Raw genomic sequence first — 21,331 nt, forward strand, 5'->3', positions numbered from 1 at the left:
AGGGCAGCCACACGCCCTGCAGCAGACGAGAGAGAAGAACGGGCAAAAGAGTAGGCAGTGGCTGTGTAAGGTGTGCTCCGCTTTGGCAGGACCGGGAGTACGGAGCTATGAGAGCAGCTACTTCTGCCGGACCTGTTCGCTTTCCAAGAAGGGCCGTGTAGCCCTGTGCAACAAGGCGCGACGGCTGGAGCAGGGCAGTGAGCTTACGTGTAGCCAGGTGTGGCACCAAACGTGGCGCAACGGTACTGCCGTCCCTCCCGAGCTGCAGCACAAGATTCGCTTCGTAGCGAAGCGCCGCGTGGACGACGACAACACCGACGAGGATTTTTTGTAGGATATAAGTGAAGTGTGTTGGCTCCATGAATGATTGTCGTTTTGGCGCGAAATTCGTTTGCCCATCCGGTAACTATCTGAACATTTTTGCAGGGTTATATTAATTCAAAAAAATTTGTGCGCTCTTTGTTCACATGCCGTTTTTGTAACAGCGTTCTCAGCCAATCGTAAGCTCTCACTTGATGACGTGTCCCTTTCAAAAAGATATTTAGTACTGATTTTTCCGTATACGTTAATTCATATGCTAATTAATACGGATAATTCGGAACAATTTTCGGGGTAGAGGGGTTAAACAAGGCATTATGCCCCATTCACCCTCTCCGAGATACCACCCACCATCTCAGACAAGAAAGCTCCGCCACTTCATCCCACGTGTGGTAGCGGCTTTATTAGACCCTATCACAATCTGCATTCATGCTATGACGTTTTACCGGTAGTTAACGGTCGTTTACGTCTCTTGACAAGTCTTATAAAAGCACGTTTACCCTGCGTTTTATTTTACAAAGTTACCATCGCCGTGGCCTATTCTTCATAATGCATCGCCCAAGGCGTAGTCTTCGATTATGCAGCTACTTCCAAGGCCGTTCGTCACCGATTAATATCCATGCATCACCCTACCAAATCCGAATCAACCGCAAGGATGATAGTACCTCTTGTACCTCTGGTAGTGCCTCTCCGTGTCTTACAACACCCAGCCAAGCTACCGTTGTACCCGTCCATGGCAAGCAGCTCACAATCAAGACAACCGCCAAGAAGGAGGTACCTTTCCGTGTTAAGTGTATGCTGTTAGTCTCGATTGCTACTGTGGCCGCGGTGGCTGCATGCTTGATCGTCGCTCTGACCTGGAAATCTGTCGGTGTCAAACGAAATGGCCGACCGGTAGTGTTGCTGCTTGGCGACTCACATACGCAGAAGGGCACCGATCCAGCGAAGCGGGGATGGGTATCGCTACTGCAGGACCAGTACGTGATGACCTCGGACGTCGTAACCCGAGGACTTCCAGGGTACAATACAAAGTGGTTTTACAAGTTCATCGCACAAACGATTGAGCAAGAAGTCCGGGAGGGCATCTACAGTACCCCGGCTCTGATCACAGTTTGGTTCGGCAGCAACGACGCCGCTCTGGCCAACGGAACTGCTTCTAGAACCCACGTTCCGATCGAAGACTTTAAGAAGAATTTGAAAAAGATCGTCAAAAAGTTCCAATCAGCAGCCCCAGAGGCGGAAATTTTGGTGATCACCCCACCGCACGTCAACGACGCTGTGAGAGCCGGGTTCTCCTCATGGAAAAGCGGAACGATTGACCGCACAAACGATATGGCGACGGAATATGCTCGTGCCTGTGTGGAGGTGACCGAGGAAATCAATGTTCAGGTATTGGACTTGAACGCGTTCTTCAACGCGATGCCGGAGACGACCCGAAACGGACTACTCGACGCTGATGGACTTCATTTGAATACAATGGGCAATATTTTAGTGTATGGCTCAAGATTGCCAACCAGTTCCCTACTCTAGAGGGCAAGCTTGCGGTTCCGCAGTTCCCAGGTGCCCGTCACTATGCTGAAGTCGACCCCTGGACAGACCGCGGTACCTAAGGACGTTGAGCTCAGCAACGGCTGCTGGGGATTGGCAATGATGTTGTTGCATGCAAGATGTATTAATAACGCCTTCAACGAGAACGATAGGTTAGAAAAGCGAGGTCTGTCAGGAAATTGAAGCTGATTGGTATGTATCCTTAGAAAAAGGCGGCGATTTCATTTAAGAAACAAGCCTTAAAGCCTTCACGCCCTCGCACTACAGACAACGAAATCTGTTACCGCGCATGTCTCCTCTGTCGTTACTTCCATGCCTAAATGCTCCAACTACTGCATGCGTTTCCGAATCCAGTTTGCTCCTGCTATTTCGCGAAGACGCTTGACTACGTTGGAAGCTTGGTACACGTGACGGCTTCCGTGCGCACGCAATTGAGAGACTGTAGATTTAAGCTCTCCCAATAAAGTAGATTTTCTTCTCTAAACGTATAACTTGTCATTTCAGTTTGTATCTCAAAACAGCCGTTTTACTTTAATCAAGAAGAATGTAATATATTACTGAATATCCTCTGTACCAGTGATGTCACCTAGGTGAATGTTGTTTGTGGCGGCCTAACTAGCCGAAGTAATTTAATCCGCGTGAATGTTGTACTGTACGAGCACACTTCAGCTCCATACCGCAATGTACATGTGACTCGCACGCGTATTTACTTCGGTGTACAGAACTGCAGTAGTAGCTTACAGTAATGCGTCAATAAGAAACCCATGGGAGCTAATATCCTTGTAAACATAATATAGAATATATTGACAAGTACAGGCTTCTATATATACTGTAATAAGGAGCTCATGGGGGGCTATTAGAGAACTTTAGTTTCTGGAATAACGCAAGGTTTGGGAAAGCGATTATCCGGATAAAATCTGAATAAATGACGGATAGATTACCGATCGATATTCCAGTACAGTGCTACACCCCGTTTTCGCGCCTTTGGACCTTCGATAAACTTCTGGATGTGATGATCCTGAATCCAAATGAACCTAACTTTGTAAGCTAAAATCTGATTTATTTGCAAATCCTATATTGTCCACCCCCGCGAAAACGGGGTGCAGTACTGTACTTTATTCCATTGGAAAAACGCTAATATTTATTTCTGGACAAGGAAAATTCTTATTCTAAAGCCTGAGTTATGCCAGAAACTAAAGCTCTCTATTAGGGAGCTAACAACGTAATTTCGCCTAAATCTGCCTAATTTTAGCAGCATCAATTTGGAAACCAGGTATTTGAGGCTTATCTGACATCGTATCAGTCTGCTGGTGCAACTTTATTTGTTGCTGCGACACAATTACAAGTGGTACATGTAGGTTGTGTCCTAATCCAGTGCCGAGATAAACATTGCTTCCACGAGAGGATGTGCAGGTAAACATGGATTACGAAGCACTGTACTGTGCCGCACAGTTGCATGGCCTCGCCATACAGTAGTACCGAGCAACAATCCAACAACACCACCTTTGATATTCCGTGAGCCTCATTTTCCAACCTCCCGTGCTCTTCAATAGCAACCCGATCCCAGCTTCTCAACTCCACCAACCATGCTACATTTGTTTTGTGCTGCTGTGACCCTATCGATCGGCGCTGCCATTGTGCTCGCTGCTCCCGTCCCCGGCGGCACTTGGCCAACTAGCCAAGGCCGTGTCAGCTTTGCTGCAGTCTACGTTGTCGAATCGGGCCAAGTTTTCGACGGCGGCATGAAGACGTACGACCGTTCTGACATCACCTGCCTCGAACAGACCGAAAGCAACGTGTCTACTGCTGTCTTCGAGGTCAAGCCCGGAGCCACGCTCAAGAATGCCATCATTGGAAAGAACCAAATGGAGGGTGTCCACTGCGAAATGTCAGACTGCACGATCGAGAATGTGTGGTGGGAAGATGTGTGCGAAGATGCCCTGAGTATCAAAGGTGGGAACGCCTCCAGTGTCTCGAGAGTCATCGGTGGCGGTGCTCGCTATGCGGATGACAAGGTGATCCAGCACAACGGAGTTGTCGTCGATGGCTTCTTCGCTCAGGACTTCGGCAAGCTTTACCGCTCGTGCGGAAACTGCAAGAGCAATCCTGCCCAGCGTTTCCTCGTCATGAGCAACATCTATGCTGATCTCAATGTTATTCAGACTAAACGTTCTGGTAAGAACACGAGCATTGTCATGATGAACGGGAATTTTGGAGACCATGCTGTGCTTCCCGGTGTGCGTGTACTCCTATGAGGACGTTCATACCATCCAAACGCATGAGCAACAGCAGAAGCTGTGTGCGTATTAAACGGGACTTTTGCAGTTGGCGATCCATCGCTAAGATGACACAAAGAGGGCCATGAAAAACGTGATAGATCTTTATTTGGAACGTACAGTCTACTGCACGATGTCCTCCACTGCAAAAAACATACAAAACATTCACACAATCAGTGATTAATACAATTTAAGGAGGTCTTGGCTTAGAAAAAGAATAACTGTGATTGTGAGCTGTGGTTCCTGAAATTACACAATTTTACGTGTATCAAATGCGAGAGAAAAAATACACAAATCACAGTTTTTTTGTGACGCACAAACTTGGCACTCGATTTCCAGTGTGTGATCTGTATTTTTTTTAAATATCAGTAAGCTAAGGGTATTAAATATGACTGCGTTTCATCCATTGTTTTCTCCTTAACGATCTTAAATGACGGTTTGATATAATACCCTGGAGGGTTTTACAAATCTGATGTACGGAGTGATTTGTCTCAAACTAACAGCCGTATGAGGACTTGCTCGTACAATTTTTCTCTGTAGGGGCTACAATGTCGTGCAAAATCACCGCATGACATGGAAGAATACGCGTAGTAAATAAAAAATGTGAGTTCGGGAGCCACCCATAGGTATTGATTGTTGAGTTGTGTGTTTCTGGTAGCCTAACCGCGAAAAACATATGATGACCGCCCACCTGGCAGGCTGGCTAAATTCCACAGTTGTCAAAGACTTTAATGCCTTGGTTCCTGCCGCGGGGTCTGGGGTCGCGAAAAATAAGCATCCCCTACCCCCGAGCGCTAGTGTCGTGGATCGTTTTTCGGGCAATCACTGCTGACTAGCATACCCTCGTCAAATTGCTACCGATAGTGGCTCTGTAGTTCACAGCACTGGTTGGTAGGAAAGTACTTTGCTTCCATAATAGCAAACACACAAAGAGAATAGGAGGCATGTGCGCACAGCCTAACATTCTAGGAGGGGTTGCTGCTCCATGACAGCGGTGTGTACGAGCCACAGCTCAGCACATCCCAAGGCAGCCTGCACGCGCAGGCCCAGCCCGGTACACCTCGACTCCAGGATTGCCACAACGAGATGTTCGTCCTGCGTGGATATTGCAGATCCTCCAGTATAAAATACTGATCTCAAAAGGCTATCTTGTTTTAATTTCCACACCCATGGGTGAAGGGATTATTTGCCTATCTCGAAATCAATTCTTGCCTAATAGATTCGCTGTTTTATATTACATTCGAATCTGTGGAAATAACCACATCGGTATGAATAGCACACGCACAAAGCCAGGCGATTCAACGGAGGTACAACGTGCGAGTGGCCGGCTATCGACCATATGGACCTCCTCTTATTTGTGGCACACATTAGTTCTTGTCGCAACCCAAAATTATTCTCCCTCAGACGCCACCTCGTTCAACACGCGGCGGCGGTGGATTGCACGGTATTCCTACGGTTCCATGGCGTCCTGGTGCCTTTAGACCGCCTGCAACAGCTGGGCATCAATCACAGCTCGGTGGACTAGCAACCAGATTAAGCCAAACGGTCAAGTTGATGAGATTTCGTACCCGAATGTGCTGGTTTGTAGTGCGAATAGGGGCCTGTTTAAGCCGATCGGTGATGCGTAGTGTGACGCGTGACGCGGCTGGTTAGTCGAGTCTGCTATCATGATCGCAGCCGATAGGAAATACGCCAGTCGCTGGACAGAGCGACCGCCAGACGACTCTTTCGCGCATGATGTGTAAGTTTTATCGCTAACTTTGCTTCTAAATACCATGACTGTTTATTATTGCCTGTATTTAGAGATATGCATGGTTCGTCTAGCATCAGGCTCTGGAGCTACGCTTATCTAGTAGGCCGACGCTCGACCACATCAGCGGCCGATTATCGACTCGGCTGCTGCAGCGTAATCTCTCACATTATTCCCGGTGGAGGGCGTGACCGGCACGGGGAGGACGGCCTGCTGCGGTAGGAGCGGTGCAGACTGTAGCTTGCTTGCGCTTGTGGTCACGACGGTTGACAAGCACCTCCTCGCCGTTACTGTTAGCTCGATCACGCTCCTGTATCGCGAAGAGACGATACACGCAGTTTGTAATGGGCCTACTTTCAAGTCCACTACTTCGGCTTACACGATAGCGCACGTGTATGAGGAAGCGTAAGCTGCGTTTCAATAAAATTAACCATACTTTCGTCCGAAAGTATAGATTTACTTAGATAGGAAAGCAAAGCCGATTTCCGGTAAAAATGGGAGCTGTTTATTTGTTTATTTGGATTTTCCTCCTAATCTAATATTCTAAATGAAATGTATTTATCAACGAATGGCTGACAGAATCCTACGATTCTTATTGGTTGAAGTTATTGACTTTCAGCCAATGAATGCCTTGAATACAAACAGACCAGCAGCCTGTCAAAGTTATCCATTGGTGTATCTCATACCAATGCGAAAAACCTCTTTCGTAACCAAGTGGCTATGTATAGTCACTTGCGTGTAGCCCCGTTACCCCCCCCCCGTTAAGCTAGTACTTTTCTAGTCTCAACACTCAATTCAAAGTATTGACGAGGCCGTCAAAACGTTTGAGAGACCCGGGCGCTTTATGCAATGAGCTCGCCGAGGAAGAGACCCGCGCAAGAGTCTGCTCCAGCAGACCCTGTTACGTATATGCCTGCACCTGCAGGCACTACCACTTCAGTGTCCGCGCAAGCGAACACGCCCACGATAGAAAATAATATTTCTGTCACGCAATACCACGCAATGCTTAAGCAACAGCATGCAGAAGCTACGACTGACAAACCGTCAGTCGTCATGCAGGGCTCGTCGGCTATGCCTACTGACTGACGGAGACATATCCACTGACTATGGATCTGACATTGAAGACGAAGATGAGGACACCTCGTCTTCAACTGTCGACTCTAAGTCGACCGAACGAACGCCTCACCCCCCTGTTGGGGCGCGGCGTGACGATGTTCCGGACGCTTTTGAATCGAAGCGTCCACGCAATGAAGGAGTGGCGCAGTCAACGGTGTCGGTGCCGCCTTCTTCTCCGCGTACTGCAAGTGCAGTACGCGTTCCCTGGATGCCAAGTGTATCCGAAATCGCTGACAGGTTCGGCGCGACATCGCCGCCGAATTCGATAGGATTGTACGTGTGCAGCGCCATCAATGATGACGCTGATGTCGTCGACCTGCACTTTGATTCGTCAACGAATCAAATGCGCGACAACCTCATCGGATTCTTTCATGAACGCCGATGGAATGCGTCGAAGAAAACTTCGCGCAAAAGCAAAGTGACTGAGTGGGTGGCACTTTGTCAGTCTTGGAGCGCGTTTGCTGTGAACTTCAACAACAATGCGAAAGGCTACCGCGAGCGTATTGTCGCGACTCGCCAACGCTTCGAGACCTTCTCGAAACGTCATCTCATCGATCGCCTCCATATTGACGCTGTGGAAGCGGAAAACCCCTGCGTAGTTCCACCTGAAACTGCGTGTTCGCACTGCCACCTCGGGGCAGTGCGCCGTTCTGAACGTGATGCTTTCGGATACACTTCCGTACGTGTACCGGCTCCTCTGCGAGACCTCCGTGCTCAACTTGAGCACCGTGATGCATCCCGTGCTGGTGTCTCTCGCAGTTTTAGCTCTGAGCCTCGTACACCCTCACCCTTTCTGAAATGTCCCTCATCAGGATATCCCGTGGCTCCCATGCATCTCGATGGGGAGGAAATCCTCTTCAGCGAATACGAAGACGAGCCTGATCTCGGTTCGTCTTCGGAGCTTCATAGGCCACGACTCGCTTGACAATCCAAAGTGTCGAGTCGTGCGCGTCACGCAGCGGCGGTGGCGGAATGATACCCTCTGTATGGTCAGCCCCAGGTTGATCATGGCTTTCGCGCTCTGCACGATCGTGTCGTCGCTTTGGAACAATCCCGAAGCGCGGAGCTCGCTGCCCTGCAACAGGAGCTGCGCCTACCGAAGACGCAGCTCGCTGCGGCTGCTTAGAACATCTAAGTCGCACCTGGATCGGAGCTGAGGCACCTGCGCGACCGCGTCGTCGCACTTGAGAAGCTATCTTACGCCGCTTCGTCGTCCTCTAGCCATCGAGACTAGATGGATCGTGTTGCTCGTAAGGCTTCAGCCGTCGACGTAAAATGTCAAATGGAGTCGCATGCTGGACGGTATGATCAACGTATACGCGTTGCCATGCCGTTCAAGTACTGTGAGCGGGCCGATGAAGCGCGGAGCAAGCTTGCTTGCACCGAAGTCAGAGACCGCATGTCGTGGTAGGTTCTGCGTAGCTAACAGAACTAATGAATTCGTTTTGAATTCATTTGTGTTGCCTACCGCCATTGTCTGCATTCAGCTTCTGTTTGTCTACAGAAGCTGCTATTGCGCCCTGGACAAACCGTTATTGTGGCCGTAGGTCTCCCATCACCGTTACTGAAGCCGAAGGGTGAAATTCCGTGGTGTTGGTGCCTTCACGTAGTTGTTTTGAATCGTGCTCTCGTAGTGTGCCTTCATAAACGCGTTATCGCGGTGTTGTGATGTGGTTCGTATTACGGCCTGTCGGCGCTGGACAAAGTTCGGCGATTGCGTGCTGAATGGCTTGCTCAGAACGGCTTCCTTTTCTCCAGCAGGCCCGGTCTACGCGCTGTCTGTACCTGGTACATACGTCTTCTTGTTCGCGGTTCCTGTCCCCTGCACAGATAAGGTGTTCTTTGTTTTCGTCTTGTTTTGGGAACGAGACGCTTGTCTTCGCGTCGTCACTGATGATACGACGTCGGTATCAGTGTTTTTTGCTAGCGGCAGCACGCAGCGAGTTGCTGTAACAGCTTGCCCATTTTCAGGAGACTATGTGCGGTGTAATCGCGTTTCAAGGCCCGGTTGAATTACGGGCTGTTGGTGGTGGCAAATGCGGTAGATGTACTGTAGCATTGCCAGTGGCAAAATCGATCATGAATTAAGGGCTGTTGCTGGTGCCAAATGCGGTAGATGTACTGTAGCATTGCCAGTGGCAAAAATCGATCATTTAACCAGACTCGTTTTAAATACCCGTGGAACGCCTTCAGCATTAAAATTTTAAGCCAGCGAGTCTCTGCAGCTTTGGACACAGTGGCAAAGTCGCCAGCGCTCCTGCTGTAGTGCAGATCATAGATGTCACAAAGTACCGAGTCGCGTACCCCGTACGCTGACCCTTAAGCCTATCGATCACCTTGGCAAGTACGTAATAGAAGCACATGAGATGGACGTACTTACCATCACTTCCAAAAACTGCAGCCGCGGCATTGTACTGTTCTACAGAAAGACCTCACTCGATTGATGACCGTACAGAGCAGAACTTGCTCAGCAATAGAGAAGTTCTTATAGCCACTTCTACTGCCATTCTACTAATTAAAACGAGAGGAGAATAAAACTGACAGACCGAGCGTGTTTCTGAAAAACACACCGTCGCCCCCCCCCTCTCGACATGCTGATCTTAGATTTTGTTAGCTTGACGGCGAGATGAAACTGGCTATTTCCGATATTTGAAAAGATTTTTTTTTACCAAAATGGAGCGAGGGTCGAATTACTTACGTTAAGTATGAACTTAGATACAAATCTCATTTGAACATAGGTATACGCATACACCAATCCAACCAAGGTGTGCTTGGAGGCGCTGAGCTAGGGAATACCGGTTTTATATGTCCTTCAGGAAGCATTCCAGAGGTGTCGGGCAGGTGCTGATTGTCTCGGTGTGTGCCCCCCCCCACCAGCCACAACGACAAACAAACCACAGTCTGTTGCCGCAGGCGCCTGTCACCTCTTGTCCCCGGAGATGTCCCTATTTGTGACAGCCACCGCCGGTCTACACTTCGCGAAATCGCGTAAACGGATTACAAGAGCGATTCGTCAGCCGAATGAGCCCCCCACATTCGACGGCATCAAGTCCCGTGTCCGTGTCTCGAGTAGTCTTCGTTTTCAAGTACATGCGGTATCCGTCGTGTAGAGCGACATTTCTTACGCGGGAGTCCAAAGTGCTCTAATTGTATAAGCTTTTGCTCAGCTATTACACCAGCCGGAATGGCGTGAGTTGCAATCAGTTATCGCATTTCGGTACGCGTATCTCGGATGTTGGTCAAATAGGAACTTTTCTGTAGACTATTGCAGCAAAACACCGCAAGCGAGCTGGTCGTCGTGTGCAGAACCTACCACACGTAGCATTCATACACGTTACGAGCGTCACACCGCAAGCGACAACCACACCCGGTCCCTCCACGAATCCCAGTACTAACTTTGAAGCACTTGTTCTGACGAGAGTTGAACATCTTGAAAAGCGTACCGTGTCATTAATAGGGCAAATGGAATAAGTTCTTGGTGAAGTACGACCAATTCAAAAATGAGGATTCGCTAGGAGCGCTGACAGCTTCACGTGACATTTACCGCCCCTGGCCCTTGAAGATCACTCAATCTCAATTCAAACAGAATCTCTCCATTTGGAACTTTGTTTACATAGATCAAGACAAACTAGAATGACGTTGCAAGATTAGAGTGCGATTAAACAGGGGATTAAATAATATAACCTTTGTAGCGCCCTATTCGGTATTATACAGATTAAGTAATATTACAGGTAAAAATATTCTGAGAGCTTGGAAGCGCTTGCTGTCACCGCATGTAAGACTTTGTATTGGAGATGATTTAAAATATTGATCGTAATGGATATGTGCAGGGAAGATAGACGGGTATTACATCGTATGTCTAGAAAAGAGAGTATAAATCAGTAAGAGGTTTGAAGAATCCATTTGCAGCTACATATCGGCAAGCTCTCTCTTCTAATCGCCCCCTAAGGGGGCCCCGCCCCTAAGGGGGAGGTCGAATTACAAAAAGAGCAAAAAATTAAATAGCTTTCTTGGACCTGATTGGCCGACTGATTTTCGGTTATCTCTTTAAAAAAAAGACCACAGGTTGGTCTTTTAAAAAACGAGATCACATATGAAGGGAAGAAAAAAAATGGCTGCGCTCTCCCTTGTATTTGCCGCAGTGGATACTCTTGCGAGTGACAAGCGTCGATGGCCCAGGAAACCTTCCCGACGCTTCTCCGTACGGAGCACAACATGGCAGCTAGTTCTAGATGACCCCATATTTGCAGACGGCTGGTTTCCAGTGAATTTTCGGTGCAATCGTGCAGCTTTCCTGGCTATTGTATTCCGTATCGAGCAGAGATGGCCGAGCGTACGCCCAGCCCCTCGCCATAACGCACATTTTCCCATTAGAGATCGAGTGGCGGTGGCCTTTTATTATGTCACTCACGGCGGCAGTGCATACGCGGCTGGACAGATTGTTGGCGCTGGCAAAACGCAAGCACTACTTTTTATTCGCCAAGTTGTTCATGTGGTGACATCGTTTTCGTCAGAGACTATTCGATTACCGTCCACGGACGACGAGATAGCGGAGGTGATACAAGGGTTTCAAGATATGCTTGGGCTTCCTGGGCACCTGCGATTGACCGAAATCCTGGTTACGCAGCCCCTTTTTATCAGCAAAAAACTCGACGAGCACTGACCAGTAGCTCAGATACTTCACCGCTTTTTCCAAGTTTCCCGTAGTAGCCTCGTCGGCGCGGATCTGGCCGAACAACGCCTTCATAGCATTAAATTTGTTACGTAACTGATCTACAACGGCCTTGGTTTCATGCTGCTTGTTAAAACGACGGACCACACGGCTCCACAGTACAGTCAGTTGCGCTCTGCTCTTGTGTTTGTTAAATTGATCACCGTACGCAATCAAACGGAGGTGGAGGAGAGTATGCAGACGAGAATCAGTCCACACCAAGCGAGGTGCCTTCTCAGTAAGAGCCTTGCCAAGAGGGTCAGCCGCAGAGTCTTTCTTCTGGAGAGGGAGGATCGCCTCCATGAGCACCGTGTCCTCCTTCCATCGCGAATCGTTGAATTTGAGCTCAATTTACGGTACATACCGATTTTGACATTAAAATAAACAAGGTATTTTTACCTTCGACCCTAGATCAGCTGCCAATGCTCTTTTTTAATTTGCTCTTTTTTGTACCTCCGGACCTTCCCCCCTAATCCCATTCTTAGAACTTTCTCGGCTTGAGCACCTTGATCGACCCACGATAAATGCACCCAACGAGAAGACGTTCGAAACTCTGTGACGTGAGATGAAGAAGGAAAGCTAGGCCTCGAGGAGACCCAAATTTATCGCGTTAGAGCACACGTACGTGAAGCCTGGTGTAAAGGAGCGACTAGACAGTGCGAAGCGCGGGGAAGACTATTTATATGATATGTACATTGTTGTAAATATGTTTATAAGAAAAGTGAGCTAATACGTGTGAATCCTATGTCGATGGTGTTTACGAGACGTTCGGGGCTTCTGCGCTACACATACCCCCCCCCCCCTGCCACGACAAGCATCGCTTCGTCGGCCACTTCGTGTACCACGCCAGACAGATACACACAGCAGTTATCACCATGGCGATGCAGCAACAGGATCGACTTCACCTTCTTCACCAGCCTTGGCGTCGTTGTCTGCGGTTGGATCACCAGCTGCGCTTCCTGCGTCCGTGGCTGATCCAGTGGCAGATGCGCCAGTGTTGGGGCCAGCGTCATCAGTGCCCCATTTCTTGCCGGAGCCTGGAGAGGTCCTTCTGCATGCTAAATGCTACACTCATCAGTATGATACTACACTCACTCACTCAGTATTGTATTGTACAGGTTTACAACTGTCTGAGAATAGCAATGCGGAAGCGAGGTCTGAAGAAGGCGAAGAAAGGACCAAACATGACGACGGTGTCCACTGCGATTTTGACGCCTTCGCCACCGGACATTGCATGGATGCTCAGAGATCAGAGCATATATTTGGAGATGTAGCCGAATACGACGTGAGCAGCTGCAAAAAGGCAATCCGGGATGAAGATAAAGATAACGGCGCCGATGATGAAACCTTGGATGAATCGGCAGTACCTGTGAAGTTCAAAAGCGATGTGGAGTTCGATTCGGAGGTCGAAGACGAAAGCGACGCGTTCAAGCAGGACGATCAAGCTATGAGAGGTTTGGAATGACATGCTTACGATTGGACATATTCTAATAAGTCAATATTCTACAGAATAAGCTTTCTGAGCGCAACCTCATTCTGTCTTGTATTGATTTTGGCGAACTACAGTTGAAGGATGCTGTGAAGCTTTGTACGATGCCCCGAGATCGGCGGTTGCGCTCGCATTGTCGCTTCTATGGATGTAGGGCACGAGTGCCTACACAAGCAATGTGCATGCATAGGCTGCACCTGGGGAGCTAGTACGGCGTCATTTGAGGCGACCATGAGCGCTAAGGAACACGCGTCTCAACAATGACAAGAAGTACAGGCATACCGCCGCCAGCACTCCAACAGGGTGTGCTTCGCGATGGCTGACCCATACACGAAGAGTTTCGAAAGCCGTTTTTACTGGTCGACGTGGGAGCAGCTACGTGTAGGCTTCGTGCCGCTATGCGCGAAGGCTCGCAGAGAGGCCACCGAGAGCTCGCTTACGTGCAACCAGATCTGGCACACGGCGTGGGGATGCGGCACGCTTTTTCTAGCGCACCTGCGCAAAAGCATTTACTACAGAAAGCGCAAGCGCGAAGACTCAGACGACGAGGACCCGGCCGACTGTGGGGTCCACGACGTCGACTATGTCGATTAAGGAGCTGATAACAGCTAGTCGCATACTCTGTAATTGAATACAATATTCACACTTACCATGTCTGCCCGCTACGGCTTGTCTTTTAAGAACTTGAGACTGGCGGAAACATTTGGTGCTCGAAGGAACGGTGGTCGGCAGCCACGTGTTGCTGGTGGTATTAATTGCTATTGGCGGGGAATTACAAGCGGCAGTTGTGACTGACGCTACGTTAATTTCTGAGGCTAATAGAAAAGGTTAAATTTATAATAGTAGGCCAGACGTTTTAAGGTCCGGTGAGCAGATTGGTTCATCGCATCCATCTGCGGAGGGCTTGTAATAGATAAATGGTTGCGATCCTCTACCGCTACTTTATATAAGATATATATTTATTCTGTATTATACAGAATAGAGGCGTAATAAAAACGTGAACTAGGCTTTGGATGGAAGCAAATTTAGATTATAATGGAATACGTTTAAGTATGGACAGCACTCACCGGATTATTTTCAGGGTACTGCGTAACCGGCTTTTTGCTATCTCCCTCAACATTCGGCTTACTAATCTGATTGCTGACCAAATGCTGCAGTCTGGTCGATCATGATGTCAGACTTTCTGATAGGGCTCTTTCGCTTTCATTACCATGGATTTAGGCGAAACATTCGCATAATAAATGGGAAAAACTAACGAGGGCCCTCCTAGAGAGGGCCCTCACACAAAACGGGCAGAGGTATTACCGTTAGTGCTGCAAATAGACCGTTAGTGACGCAGCCGTTAGTGATGCAAAAAGACCGTTAGTGATGCAAAAAAATCGTTAGTGATGCAATTCACAGCTTGTGACGTAAATAGATCTTCCAAGGTGCTATCTGAACGAAAACAGCTTCAGTCCTCAAATGGCTTCCAACCCAAGACTTGAGTTTCCGCCCGACGGCTATCTAGTGCTGCCCCTCAATCTCACGCAAGCAACTATTTCATGTGTGCTTCGACAAGCAAGACGATCTGATTATATTAGTGTTTTCCGTGAGGTGGGTGGCGAAGAAGACGACACATTCCGAAGCCAATCACGTCAAAATTGTCTTTTTCATACAGATGAAAAAGCTCCACAGGAAAATTGAGGAGGTGGTTACACTAGTTGATGCAAACTTTCGAGCACAAGTTTATTCATTTTTGTACTCGCGCCCTGGTGGGCCTGAGCAAGGACCGCATGCAGACTTCACAAGTAGCGACGTGGAAGCTGTCAAGATGCGTTTTCCCCGCAGCATTCCAGCTAGTGTCGTCGTCGCGCTCGAAAGTGGTACACAATTAAGAGTTTACGCCGGATGTTACACTGTGGCACGCGAGGAGCGATCCCGGTTGGTGGATATCCCTTTTGGTTACTGCATTGTTTTTCGGGGCGATCTTCTTCACGCTGGAGTAAGCTATTCACAGCACAACTACAGAGTCCACTGCTACTTGCAATTTGAAGGTGTTTCGTGGGTACCTGATATTGTCATGTCTGCTTTAACCTCAAGTTTTACCTGTCAATACTGCGGTTACGCTGATGCATCTTCCAATCGAATGCGTAACCATCGCTACTTTTGCTTATCTAACCCAGTCGGACAACAACACCGGGTGATTCGGCAGCAACTACAGAACGCAAAGGGAACCTACTCGTGTGATCTGTGCCAAAAATCGTTTGCAGTGAAAAGTAGTTTGAGGAGTCACATTAGCCGCAAACACTCTTAACCCAATAGCTCAATTCAATTTATATTGTTATTTTTATAATATTTTTTATTCAATTTTCTATAGACTTTGTTGAAGTGTTTTGAACACTTCAACTTGTTTGATATCATTGCAAAAATTGCACCGCATTTCAGTATCTCGATGTGTATTTTAATAAAGAAAAAAACAGATATACAAATTTAGCGAAGGTGACAGCCTTCTTAAAAACTGAAGCCTTGTGCATCCATCAAACAGTGGTAGGTATTGACAGCTCTGTTTTCATCTGTGGCTGCGTATGGAGTGCGCCCTGCATACCCCCATGATCGTGCCGGGAGATACGGCTCTAAGAACGCAGAGGTCTAGTGAGTGCCAACAATTTCAAGTCTTGAAGGGGTCGAAGCGTGTTGTGGCGGGGATGCTGAATGATTTTGGTCTACCCTCTCGCTGTAAGTCGGTTCCCGCGCTGTACCGAAAGTGCCATGGTTGGCCTTGTGTGATCGCTGTGTAGATGATGCGCGTCGGTTTTGCCGGATCGGTGCAGGTTCTTGAATCCGCGATTCCGATACCTCGATGCTGTCGTGTCGGACCCACCAGTGTTTGTCGAAGTCTTCCGGAACAAGACATCGTTCACCGTTCGACTCAATGACTGCAATTAATTGGTGGAGACATGGTCGTCCATGTACACCACGAAAAACACCAGAGCAAACAGACTGCTTCGTCCGAGAATTGACAATCTTCTGAGCGTCGCGCCACAGCTCATGTGTAGCCGTGAGAGCCCACACCGTAATTACGCGAACAACACGAGCGTATCGGTTTTTCTGCAAAAGATATGGCGCACTAGTGGCGTTGTACTCATACAACCAACTTGTTCGTGATGCCGCAGCAACCCACCAACTTAGTAGAGACTTGAAAACCGTGTACAGATCTCCGTGGCTTGACTTTAATCTCGCCTTCACTGTCGCGTGTGTGCCTTCCACAGTGGATGTATCTCGGATACCGTAGTGTCGGTAGCTGTTGGTGCAGTATTTTACGATTCGTGTCTTATACTTCCACCAGTGTAGGTCGAGGTAGTCCGAAACTACCTTCGACTTCAACTGTAACTCTCTGCATTTGGCTTCAAAGGCTTCTGCAGTCTCTGCATCAATCGCTTCGAAGAATGTCGACATAAATGAATCGGTTTCCCAGGAGTTTTCTTTCCTCGGTTGCCCAGGAGCGGGGTTGACGACATCAACCTGCCCGAGATGCAATCTTGTTTTAGCTTCCACGTTCTTCACCATATGCCACCTACACACCATTGAAGGTACGTCAGGGAACACCCTATCGAGGGCGTTCATACAAGCTAAATCGCGATCCGTTAATATCACGCGGGGCTGGTCAATCTCATTCTCCACCAGCAAAAGTTGTAGCATGTTGAATGCCCAGACGTAATCCTCCTCGGTCTCTCCTGGCAGCCAGCATTGAGCAACAGGCAGTACTGTGTTTGCCCCAGTAATTGTAATCACATTGAGCAATGGCAACTTGTACTGGTTTGTGTTGTAGGTACAATCGGTTATCAATACTCCACAATGCTGCCGGTACAATGCGGTCGTTGCAGGATGAGCCCAAAAGAGGTGTCTGAGCTGGTGAGTCTCTGGGTTTGTTGTCCATCGATGAAAGAACTTGTGTTTATTGAGCAGCTCAAACAAAGCCTCGATCGAGGTGTGGCTAGCCAGTTCATGGCGGCGCGTCGCATTCTTAGCGTTTGCAATATCCTTTGCGATCACTAGAGAGTTGGGGTCGACAGCAAGAAGCGTGGCTTGAATGTCTGATACAGAGATACCAGCAGCAGTTTGTAGACTAACTAGGTCACTAGCAGTGTCAGCGACAACAACAGTTGTGGAAGCTGCAGCCCGGCGACGATGCGCTGCATGAACCCGGGCGTCACGAGAGGGCACGTGGTTGTGGTGTGAGCTTCGTGCCGTGTGAACGATTTTCCAGGGCCCAGTCGGGTGCTGTTTGCTCGCTGCACGGATACCAATTCTCATAGGGCACTCTGAGCGCTTCGATCCCCGCAAAGGGCGCTGACGGTCGGATTCAGTTAGATTCTGTGTGTTCTTGGGCACACCGGCTCGGTCACACTCATAATTTCGCACCCAAACGTCTCCATCATCGTTGTAGCGTACACGGCGTCGAGATACATTAAAGCCGTGGCTTAAGGTTCATGCATGTACTGCGGCTTCTGCTTCGTCATGAGACGAGTAGTTGGCTTCAGGTGGAGGTGGAAGTAAAAAGAGCGGGGGTTTCTCCTTCTCCATTGTACGGTAACTTGGTTTGTGGTACTCGCTACTGAGCTCCTGTACACGCCAGCCATTCGCGTACGGCAACCCCATCCACAGTAATGGTACTCTTACAACCTTTCAATATGTTAACAACCTTTCGTCTGGTTGGCAACGCTGTACCGGTTACAGTATGGTAACGCTGTACCGGTAACAGTACCGGTAATACCTCTGCCCGTTTTGTGTGAGGGCCCTCTCTAGGAGGGCCCTCGTTAGTTTTTCCCGCAAAAGACCATGGGCATGGTCTATCCAGCCTATCAACTGCTGTTCCACAAAGCGGCTTCAACTCATTTTGCTCTACCGGTAGTTCTTCTCCAACCAGCCATTAAACTGGTAGCCAAGAACGTCGTATTGCGAATAACCAAGAGTCTGGAAGACTTGACACCTGAAGCTGTGATTTTTACAGTGGATTTCTACAACGCACTGTACTTGGCCACGTTCATGGATAGTGCCTCAAGTATCCATACCATGTTGATCCTCATTGGAACTGACTTTGCTCAAACCGCCATGGTTATGATCAAACTTCGGCGACGATCTTACAACGCCTATACAAAGTAACGAACAGTTTTGGAAGCCAAAATTTACTTTCGTTGCTCTGTTTTCTTTGCCGAAATCAAGACAAATTTGCTACTCAATGGATTGAGCACGTACGTGTGCGGTCCTGTCTGACGTATCGTTTGTCGCCAGAAGATAATAATCTCCTCGCCAAGCTAGAAAAAAGTGTTTCGCATACAAATAATCACTGGCCTAGTGAGGGGCCCATGTGTAGCATTTTGAATAGCGTCCCCCAAAAGAAAAATGCGCGACTACTTTGTGTACGACGACATCTCAGCGCAGTTCTACCAACCGCAAACATTGAGAGATGCCATGGAATAGGCGCCAGTCGTGATGCTCAGCACTCCGCTATCCTTCACGAGACGCTGGAGGTGTTATACACACTGGAGTGTTTGGTTCTCTCGGCCTACTTAGAGGCTTTTATTCCTCTTTTCTACGGCAACTATATGTGAATTTTCCGAACGCAGAATATCACACCGAGTTGAGAAATTTGACCCATCAGAATGTTAATCACACCGCCACTGTAGTGTTTCTCTTTGGCCTTTTGCAAGTGTGTTGGCAGTCGCAAGTGCGGTATGAATGTGCTCTATCAATTAGCGCTCGTTTTGGAAACACAAATGCCTCTGGTTCAAGGGAAACTAATGATCTGGATGCTCGTGACTATGGCTTGTCGTGTCGCTCACTTTGGTACGTTGCTCTTTTTATTTAAACATTGGTGTACCGGTATGATTGTACAGTACTTACAGTTATTTATTTCCCTAAAGGCGTGGACTTTTCTTTTAAATTTTCGTGGATTCAAAATTAGTGCTTAGTTCCGTGACTAATCCATATGCGTAATCAAGAATTACTGTAAACACCGTGCTTTGCCGTCATTTAAAGAATCGTTCTACACGAAGCTTCACATGTCCAGAATGCGACTTATAATTGTCTTCATCGCTTCGATCCTGTGGTGTTGCACGAGCTTCACAGAAGCCCTGACAGACAACGTGACTCCCTCTCCGATCACGAATCGCGTCGGCAATGTCAACAACCGGCGCCATCTTCGAAGACAGCAACCGAACGAAGAAGAAAGAATGGCGCCGAACTTCGCTGCGATGTCGAATCTTCTGCATTCCACTCCTTCTGGTCAGTCGTCCCAGATCCTTCATGCAGTTGAGAATCACGAGCCGCTGCCCAAGTGGGCAAAAGCTCTCGTAGTTCTACTCGGACTCGGCGTAGTAGCTGGCGGCACTGTTGCTGCTGTCAAGGTGTCGCAATCAATAACGGAATAAGGTAGGGCTGTGGCATTAAATGGCACACAAATTTTGTGTGTTCGACTCAAGCTAACGCTACCGGTTCCACAAACCGAAGATAGGTCATCTAACCGGTAGCTCAAAAAGCTAAAAACAAACTTTCACTTTTTTTGAAAAGAAAAGCTAAAGTAAAATTTTCATTTCACCCATTTTTAGACGGTAACCCCCCTCCGTGCAATGTTCCCAATAGTCAACTCGTAGCTCAATATGGCCAAGATGTCGACCGTCAGAGAGCGAGCAGTGTCCTCCATACCCGCGGGTGAAGTGTGGCAGCAGACACAATGGAAAAGCCCCCTGGCAAGAATGTTCTTCTTCTTTCGACGAAGAAAGCGCAGCTGGTTCATCGGGATGGTCGTGTTGGAGTTATTCTACGTCTTCGTGTCGATTCCGCTGCGTATCGGCTTCCTGTTTGACCCTTACGCTACAGATGACTGGAGCTCCGGTTGGACAGACGAACTTACAGTATTTACAGTTCTAGACGTGCTCGCAGACACCGCAGGGTTCGCCAGTCTATTGGATATATTTGCAGCTCAACGTCGAGCTCAAGCTGCCGTCGCTGCAGACGCCATTGGATCGATTGGAGCTCGGCGACAGCGCTCTACTAAAGGCCCCAATAACCCACCTGGACGTAGAGCTTCTCTCCTCTCTGGTATACGAGATTCCATGCAAGTGGCATGGTCTTTAAACACAATTATCCCAAAAAGCCATCGACATATAATATAGTATGGTGTTGTCTTCGCTGAGAGTTGCTGGTTATCAGGCTGAAAACTTTAGCTCTCACAGACCGCAGCTTAACCCCTGTAAAGCGGGGATTTATTCTGTGCTCTACAGAATAAGAAAACTTCTTAGTTGAAGTAAACTGCAAAACCTGCTAGAATTATGTTGATGTAAGCCCTTCGCGCTAAGCGGCCAAGGACCGGACATAATATAAACAAAGCCACAGCGAATGTGAACATAGAACACGATATTTATCCTACATCTGTAGTGTTTGAGACTGCCTATTGGCCGATAAATGAGTAGCGTGGAGCCAAAATCGCGGGAGAATCTAGCGAGGGCCCTCATCCGGAGGGCCCTCGCACAAAAGGTCCATGTGTGATTGTGATGTACCTACCGGTATAAACCGGTACTATCGTGTAGACGAATGGCTGTAAGCTGTAGACGAAGATTATAGATGAACGAAAGGTCACCAAATACAATTTGATTAGCCATGAGCGGCAACAACCTCCCCCTTCACGCTATTCAGCCGTCCCCAGAGACCACTTACAGCTCTCACGATGCCGCTGAAGCCGCGCTGCACCAGTGGACGCTAGATTAGGGCTTCAACGTCTCTCGCCGACGTGTTCGGTACAAGGGTGGCCCCGAACGCGAAATTTGGGCTCGTAACTACGAGTGTGACCGTGCAGGGGCCCCTAAGAACACTCAACACCTGACCGAGCATGATCGGAAGCGTACGCTACGGGGATCGAAGCGTTAGGCTTGCCCGATGCGGATAGGGATTAGGGCTGTAGATAAAGATGACACTGCCGGCCAGTGGAAGATTGTTCATACTGCTCGAAGCACGCATCATAACCATCAGCCTTCGCGGGATGTTCGCGTACATGCGCAGCATAGGCGTCGGGCCATCCAAGCAACATCACAACCACTGGCCTCACACACTCTGGATTTGGTTGAGCTTCAGACAGCAGCCGGGGC

General features: G+C 48.5%; 3 protein-coding genes across 3 annotated transcripts; all 3 read left to right on the forward strand.

Moving 5' to 3' along the window:
- Positions 1-1,113: 1,113 nt before the first annotated feature.
- On the forward strand, positions 1,114-1,848 carry PITG_23045 (isoamyl acetate-hydrolyzing esterase, putative; the record flags this gene model as incomplete). The annotated part of the gene is made up of 1 exon (XM_002898694.1): positions 1,114-1,848. One exon carries the CDS (start codon positions 1,114-1,116, stop codon positions 1,846-1,848), a length of 735 nt encoding a protein of 244 aa, XP_002898740.1.
- A 1,604-nt stretch (positions 1,849-3,452) lies between these two features.
- Positions 3,453-4,121, forward strand: PITG_15296 (polysaccharide lyase, putative; the record flags this gene model as incomplete). Its single annotated transcript, XM_002898695.1, has 1 exon — positions 3,453-4,121. The coding sequence occupies one exon, from the start codon at positions 3,453-3,455 to the stop codon at positions 4,119-4,121; it is 669 nt and encodes a 222-aa protein (XP_002898741.1).
- Positions 4,122-19,258: 15,137 nt separating this feature from the next.
- PITG_15297 (secreted RxLR effector peptide protein, putative) lies at positions 19,259-19,618 on the forward strand (the record flags this gene model as incomplete). Its single annotated transcript, XM_002898696.1, has 1 exon — positions 19,259-19,618. The coding sequence occupies one exon, from the start codon at positions 19,259-19,261 to the stop codon at positions 19,616-19,618; it is 360 nt and encodes a 119-aa protein (XP_002898742.1).
- Between the last annotated feature and the right edge of the window lie 1,713 nt (positions 19,619-21,331).

This window comes from Phytophthora infestans, genomic scaffold (genome assembly GCF_000142945.1).
Source record: "Phytophthora infestans T30-4 supercont1.35 genomic scaffold, whole genome shotgun sequence".
Taxonomy (NCBI): domain Eukaryota; phylum Oomycota; class Peronosporomycetes; order Peronosporales; family Peronosporaceae; genus Phytophthora; species Phytophthora infestans.